The sequence below is a fragment of the Parasteatoda tepidariorum genome, chromosome 1, assembly GCF_043381705.1.
Source record: "Parasteatoda tepidariorum isolate YZ-2023 chromosome 1, CAS_Ptep_4.0, whole genome shotgun sequence".
Lineage (NCBI taxonomy): Eukaryota > Metazoa > Arthropoda > Arachnida > Araneae > Theridiidae > Parasteatoda > Parasteatoda tepidariorum.
In genome coordinates this window covers 100,362,363-100,371,007 of record NC_092204.1, presented here as the reverse complement: position 1 = coordinate 100,371,007, position 8,645 = coordinate 100,362,363, and the positions used below count along the sequence as shown (strand labels likewise).

The following is an 8,645-nucleotide window of genomic DNA, read 5'->3' as shown; positions in this document are numbered from 1 at the left end:
GACAACCAGTGGGAATGTATGCTTGCTGAAGCAGCATTGAACTGTACTGCAAAGCAAATTCGTCTACTATTCGCTATAGTACTAACTACATGTTTCCCTGGCCGAATCGAAACTTTATGGGATAATCACAAAGATTTGATGACTGATGATATACTGTATCACCATCGCACACGTTGCAACGATCTAACGATAGCATTCATCGATGCTATGTACAATGAAACACTGATTGCTATTGAGGATCTTTGCATTATTATTGCCAACTTGCCTCTCAGTCATTTCGGTATTCTTTCGCCAAATCTAAGTGCATCTGATTTATTAAACAATGACATGAATCGTGAACTTCAATACAATACGGTAGAAATGGCAGCTATTGCCACTCGCAATGTTCCACTGATGAATGAGGAACAAAGGAACATTTATGATGACCGCATTATGCTCTCAGTTTTGGCAGGACATGGATTACCAGGTAGAAGAGGCAAAACAATTCTCGCTGAAATACAATCAAATAAAGGCATCGCGTTGACCGTTGCATCATCTGGCATTGCGGCAACTTTATTGGATGGAGGCAGAACAGCTCATTCAGTATTTAAGCTGCCACTAAATATTCAAAACAACCCAGGCGCAGGGTGCAACATAAGAAAGCAATCGTGTATGGTCACTGTGTTGAAGCACTGTAAAATTATCATCTGGGATGAATGCAGTATGGCACACATTGAGCAGGACATTGAAAGATATAAAAAACAATGACAAATTATTTGGCGGCACTCTGTTACACCTTTCAGGTGATTTCAGACAAACACTTCCCGTCATTCCGCGTTCAACGTACGCTGATGAGATCAATGCTTGCTTGATATCATCTCCTCTGTGGCGTAATGTTGAAAAAGTTCAACTAAAAGTAAATATGCGAGTCCAAATGCTTCAGTATCCATCTGCTGAAACATTCTCAAAACAATTGTTAGATATCTGTGATGGAAAAGTTACTAAGGATGAAACTGGATGCACAAAATTACCGGACGATTTCTGCACAATCATTGATTAACAAGATGCTCTCATTAACCTAATATTTCAAGATTTACACACGCAATATATTAATCATGAGTGGCTTGCAGAGAGGACGATTTTAGCAGCAAAAAATGTGGGCGTCAACGAATTGAATCTGAAGATACAACAATTACTGCCAGGTAACTTGGTGAAATATAAATCCGTTGATGCAGTTTGCGATCCTATTGAAGCTGCATATTTTCCAACAGAGTTTTTAAACTCATTGGATTTACCAGGCATACCACGGCATAATTTAGTACTTAAGTTGGATTTCCGGTTATTTTACTTCGTAATTTGAACCCACCACAGCTGTTCAACGGCACGCGATTAGTCGTTAAAAAATTAATGAACAACGTTATCGAAGTCATTATTTTAAATGGCAAATTTCGAGGTGAAAGTGAATAACTTCCACGAATCACTATTCTACCCATAGATGTGCCAATTCATATTAAACGCATTCAGTTCCCCATTAGATTGGCCTTTGCAATGACTATTAATAAATCTAAAGGCCAAACAATGTCTGTTTGTGGCTTAGATTTGAGCACACCATGTTTTTCACACAGACAATTATACGTGGCATGCTCTCGAGTGGGCAAACCATCCAGTTTATTTGTTTTAGCTGAAGATGGAATGACAAAAAATATTGTACACTCCGAGATTAATATTGTTTACTAATATTTTCAGAATTCGTTGTATATATAATTTATAAAAAAAAGCTACAATAAATTAAAAAAATTATTATTTGGTGTGTTGTTATTTTCACCTTCCGCCATCGTTCACAGCTCTCCATGCCTCTGCCACTCACATACCACCTATGCATACACTTACAATTAATAAGATATATTTTCCTACTCTAGAACAAAACAACGTTTGCCGGGTCAGCTAGTCTATATATAAAAGTGAATGTGTGTCTGTCTGTCCTCTATAGACTCCTAAACCATCCGAGAGAAAGCTATGAAACTTGGCATACGGATCGTTCAAAGCACGAGGAAGGTTTCTGTCGACATTAGAACATTCTGCGACAAACCGTTCCAGCGGTATCAGCAAAAATCGAAATGGATTTGTCTGATTGGTTAAAAGTTAGCCATTGTTTTAAATTTTGCTATAAACGATTCAGTTGTCAAATATCTTGAAGATAACAACAGTGATATTTTCTATCTTATAGCTCTATCCCTTTAGGGAAGCACATTACAAATACTTTAATATTTAACTAGTGGGCTGTGCCCCCTGCGCGCTGACGCTCGCCAACCGCAGAAAATTGCTACGCAATCTTATATGGTTTGCGTCGCAAACCAAGCTTGCTTCGCAAACCAAGCTTGCTTCGCTCGCTACCAACTTAGGTACATTGCAAATGCACAAAATTCTAAAAATTCCAAACAATCATTCAAATCCATATAACAACTTTTTTTATTTAAAAAAATTTCATCTTTTCAGTAAATACTAAGTCATTAAAATAAATTTGAATTCAAATAAATGACATGTAATTCGTTAAACCTATTAGAAATGTGCTATAGTATAAAATCTTAAGATAAAATTTCTAAAACTGATATCTCTTTAAAAAGGCTAAAATTTTAGCTATAATTAAGTCTATTAAAATAAGTGTATTGCAATGGAAAAACCTGCGTAAACAAATAAATTCTAGTAAAACAAATAAATTCGTAATATATAAATTCGTGATAAAAGCGCTTTCGACAAAATACTAAAATAGAGATCTATCGACAAAGACTATCACTTCTGCCTTGCTTACGCTCTCTCTGGTTATTTCAGTTTCTCTTTTTTAAAAGCGCTATATGTTGAGCCATCTCAGCTAGATTTGGAATGTGACATTTTTAGCGGCAATCATTGGTCGATTTTCTAGCGTTGCCATTCGGGGAGTTGTAATGAGGTTTTTTTTTATCGCCGTGAAAGAGAAATATATATACAGATTATAATTCGCGCAAGTTTCTTTATGTCAGGTGAGCACAAGCACGTAAAATCAACGAGAATAGGTTTCGAAATTATTGGTCGTATCACGGATTTAGTATTGTGAAAACTGTTTAATAAAAATAATGTCGAAAGCAATTTTATTCAAATTGCACGTTTTCAAAATTTATTTATATTTAGTATGCAATTGGGTATAATATAGCCTACGTCACAGGTTGTGTTGTTCCTTCTAAATTTAACCCATGAACGGCATTTTCTGCGAGCCTAACTTCAAGCCACAAATAAACAAACGAAGTGCTCGATCGTTTAAATAGCTGCTCGCCAGATTTTATTGCATTATAAAGAAAACTTATTGAAACTAAATACAACTAAATAAACAACAGCAACTAAAACAAATAACAACTACTAATAACAATAACTAAATAAACAACAACTAAATTCCATTCGTTTAGCATTGCGTCATAAGTTGTTCCTACTAAATCGAAGTAGTTGTGTTTTTTTCATATTATATCCAATTTTAGGTTAGCACAATTAAATATAGTTTTTGAAGGTTTCATTGCTGACAGTTGTTGTCATTTGAAAACTATTAGATTGTTTATTATTACAAAGTTTTCGAATTTACATTCATTTTATTTCTTTCATTTAAAAAATATATTTTTGTTTTAAATTTTATCATTTTTATGTTTCTTATTTAATTTATTTCGTTTTTATTGCTTTTTTATTATTTAAAATAAATATGTGAATTTTCGATTTAGCAAATTTGAGACCACTGTCAACTTTTACATTTGTTTTTGTTTGAGAGAATATTTGCAAAAATACACCGCCTACACTTATCGCTTTTAGTCGATCAACATCTCAAGCACGCAAGAAGAGGACTACACGTGTTTCTGAACCATCGGAGCAACGGGAAAAAAGACTGTTGACGATTCAACTAAGCTCTACTCAAGCCCGTTCGTCGGAAAAATCAGAGGGGAAAAATATACTTAAGGGTGCCCCTTGGCGAAATTGGCGACTTATGTTTGCGCGGAACACTGCGGTAACAGGAATGGCGGCCAAAACATAATGATATTTCAATAAAACATTGGAAAATTTCAACAAAACATCGGATAAAGCTTGCAATGAACCCAATATAAGCAAAATTAATAAATCCAATAAAAGGAATTTTGAATCGAAGCAAAAATTAATGGAGTAGGCGCAGAAAGAAAAGGAAAAAACTTCTTCATTAAGCTTGAATATTCTCAGATTTAGGTGCACAGAATTATCTAATAACAGTTAGATACTGTCTAAATTAATCATGAATAGAATCTGTGTACCTCTATCGCCGCAAACATTCGACGAAATACGAATCGAAAATGGCGTCTGTAATACCGGACTATCGGTGACATTTTTTTCTTGAATCCCTTTTTATGACTGCCCACCTACCTTCTATCTTATTTACCAGATTCAAAAGTAACCTTACCAGCCGGTATCCAACGTAGAACTAACGGACCTCTTAAATTATAACCGTTGAACATTTAAAAATAAAGCTAAAATCTAAGCCAATCAGAATCTCGATAGGGTTTCAACATCGCCGCATTATATAATATTAGATTCTGTGCAAACTAATATTATCTAACGTTCGCCATAATATTACTTTGCGTTAGTTTTGATGCTATATAATATTAGATTTTGTATTTTGTGATATTATTTTGCACTGCTTTTTATTATTTTGGAGTAAGCAAGAGGAAGATATGGATGGTAGAATAATTCGGCGATATAATTTTACTTAATTTTCTGTATTGTTGTGAAGCAGTAAAACCCCCCTTCTTACTCGTTGAGTAAAACATAGAACAATAGTTTTATGTCATTCCATGCATTATTTACTTAGCAATATTACTTAGCAATACAGAAATACTAAATAAAATTATATCAGCGAATTCTGCTACCTTCCATTTTTCTCCTCCTTACTCCGAAATATATCTTATGTTCAGCTGATTTTTTTGAATATTTCAAACTTAATGAGAAAATATATTTTATTGCAACTTTTATTGATATTTTTTTCTTTTATTCATACAATGGGTTTTCTGACAAATTTTATATCATTAATAATTTTCAAGTCTTTAATTTTAAAATGTACTCTTAATTTTCTTTTAAAAAACTGGGCTTATTTTATCAAAATCTCAATTTAATTTGTTAGTTCGTAATATATATATTTTTTAAATATGTAACTTAAGCCATTTGTAATTTCACAATTATCATTCCTTATTTATATTCTGAAATTACATAATAAAAACCACACTATATAATTATTAAGTTATATATTTACATTTGAACTGAGTGTATTATTATAATATTAAAATTGTTCAATTTTTAAGTGGACATTTCTTGTAATAATTGGCACAATCAATATATAACAAAATTTAAAAATATTCAAATTACTTACTTCAACAAATTTACACATATTTCCCCCCCCCCTTCTTTTTTCACTGGAATTGCTAAATGGAGAAATACTTATGCAACTTTATTCTTTTAGTATTTGAAATTTCATTTAGCAGAACACCTAAAAATTAAATTCAAATGCAAGGCAGAAATCTTTCCAGGGAATGAAACCAGGAAAGCAACTAATATCATAAAAATTGCTAATATTTTTTTATAATGTTAAAATAACTTTTATGAGCATATCAGAAATTTTCATCAATTCGATAATTATTCAAAGGTGTTCTATTAAACCAACAATCTTTGCAAAAAATTAACATAACATTTTAATTTCAAAACTGTCGGTAAATATTATATGTCATCTAAATTAAATTTGCACAAACACATAATTGCATACAAGAATGAGACGAAAAAATAATAAATTTTTTCACATTTTCTTTTAAAAGTTGCCTTTAGTATTAATGATCAAAATTTGACTATAATCAACTACTCTTTTGAGAAAGTTACTATAACAAAAAAGATTTTTGATTAAGACAATTCCATTCCACGTTTTTCTCTGATTATATAGTATGCGCTATGAAGAATTAGTCTTAAAAAAAACATATATTATGCATTTAAAAAAGTTGCTTTTGCAAAGAACCTTATATATAAAAATTTAAACAAGATTCTTCTCTAAGTTGATTTAAATCTGTTTTTACAATAATGTAGATAAATGCTCTGCTAAATTTTAAATATTAAGCCAAAGAAATTTTTACTATTATCATTATTTTACAATCACATTAATTTAAACATCATAAAAATATATATATATGCTTCTTACCTCAAATTTGAACTGCAAAATTGAAGTAATAAAAACAATGGTAGAAGTATAATTGCTCATAAGTTAGAGTTAATGTTTAACAATAATGTAAAAATAAAATTGCTTCTGATATCTTCAAAACTTCTTGAATTTTCTTAATACTTAAACATAACTATAATGACTAGAATAAATTACACAATGCAGTAGTTAAGAATAAAAAAATAAATAAAATCAAATCATGACAAATATTTCACTACTTAATTATTTTATTTTAAAACAAAACACTATATAAATATAACTTCACTCAACTATAAAAGCAATACATTCTTACCATCATTGCTTAATATAAGCTTATCAATATTCTTTTTTTTAAAAATATAAGTTAAGAAAATGTATTTGTAATTAAATAAAATAATTTTTATTTCAAAAAGCAACAGTAGGACCATGAGTTATCATTTTAATTATTATTATTTTTAAATTTAAAAAAATTCCAAAATTTTACAGTCATTTCATACAGTTTAAAGTTTTTCTTCAATTCAATTTTTTGTTTTTGCGCAACTGAACTATATTTCAGAGCAATAAACTGAAAATCTTTGCTTTATTGAAAGATTTTATAAAATGGTCAGTGACATTAATGCATATCACACAAACTCACAGCAGGGATGCACCTTTCTTCAAACTTTCAGCTCCGGTAGATTTAAAGAGAACCTCCAGTTGTTTTGTTTTCTGTCAGGATCGAACATATGGCTCCCAGTTTTCTACCAGAATATTAATTTTCATTTGCATTGTGCAGCACCCAATCTCAAAAATCAATGGCTCCTTCCTGGTAGATAAGCTTGTTTATCCAGCAGACGAAGCTAAAATTATAAGAGAAAAAAGTTAACTTTACATTGAAAACATTAAATTTAAACCTCTACACTACTTTATATTGAAAACATTAAATTAGTCAAAGAAAATTTAAAACTATTAAGCATTGAATATTTCTTTAAAACTTAAATCATTTCATTTGAAAATGTTTACAATTTAATGGGTAGATTTCCACAACAATACCTGCATTAAAAAATCTCAGTATCACCGAGCAAGAATAGAAAAATATTTCACTTATAACCGCTTTCAAATAATAATTTAATTCCTTCTTAATTATTATTATTTTTAAAAAAAAGAAGAAATTATCGTTCAAAATGTTAAGCCTTATGTCATGCTTAAGCCCTTTTAAATTGAAATGAATATTCAAGTATATATACAGATACAAAAATATATCAAATTCAATACTTTTTAATTTTTTTTAAAGATTAAGTACAATGACACTTAACTATTAAAATATTTTTGTACATTGTATAAGCTTATAGAGCCAATCGGAAATGTTCAAATTTTTTTAAAAAAAACTTTATAAAGAAAAATTTTAACACCCGTTAAGCACTGTTCTTCATTTAACGTAAATACACTTTGAATAAACCATATTGTTGCTTATTTTTTAACTATTTGCTATCATTTATAAATTAATATAATTAATCATATATCAAAAACATCTGTCTATATTCATGAAATGAAAATAAACATATTTAACTCATCATTTCACAATATATAAAACAGGAAATTCAAACAATGTAAGTGTTCAACTTTGGAATAAAATTTCAAACATTCTAAAAAGCAATGATTTTAACTAAAAAGTAATTGATTAATTAATAATTATTTTAACATGGCAAACTTGTTTATTAAAATTTATTTTTATCTTTATCATGCAATGAAAAAAAATTCAAACTGTAAAACTCTTTGTGACAAGTCAAAAAAAAAGTGGCGAAAAGTGTTAAATAAGCAATTGCTAATTTTCTTCCATTGTTTATTTTAAAATTTGATTAATGTAAAAGAACATCAATGTAAAAAGATACCATGAGAATTCAAAATCATCAATTCATGGTTGAAAAAATCATATAGAAGGAGAATTCTCTAACAATTCACATATTTCAAAGTTGTAAATATATAATAAATATAGTCAACATAGGAGATCAATTAAAAGAATTTAGCTCATAAGCACTCCCAAGCAAACTATCATATATTTAAAAAAAAAATCAAATTGCAAAACCTTTCAACTTCTTTTATTAAACCAGAAAATAACTACTCGCTATGTGGCAAATCAACAAAAAGAGAGGCAAAAAATATTAAATAAACAAATGCTTACTTTAAAAATCGTATAAGTACATCAATGTAAAAAGATACTATGAGAATTCAAAATCATCAATTTAAGGTTAAAAAAAACATGTAGAAGGAGAATTCTATAACTTTTGGGTATTACCAAAAGATATCATAAAGGAGCTAGCTTACCTCCACCAAAAGGCCGGGAACACTTCGTATTAATCCATAGACTTCTAAATAATGGCAGTTGAGAGTGAAACATTCAATATAAAATTTTATTCACAATCACAAACATATGGACACATAATATTTACGGACACACACAACAAAAAAA

General features: G+C 29.7%; 1 protein-coding gene across 1 annotated transcript; it reads left to right on the top strand.

Annotated features, from left to right (window-relative positions):
* Window positions 1–18: 18 nt before the first annotated feature.
* LOC139426660 (uncharacterized) lies at window positions 19–1,039 on the top strand. The gene is made up of 2 exons (XM_071186260.1): window positions 19–700; window positions 783–1,039. The coding sequence occupies exons 1-2, from the start codon at window positions 19–21 to the stop codon at window positions 1,037–1,039; spliced, it is 939 nt and encodes a 312-aa protein (XP_071042361.1).
* Window positions 1,040–8,645: the final 7,606 nt, after the last annotated feature.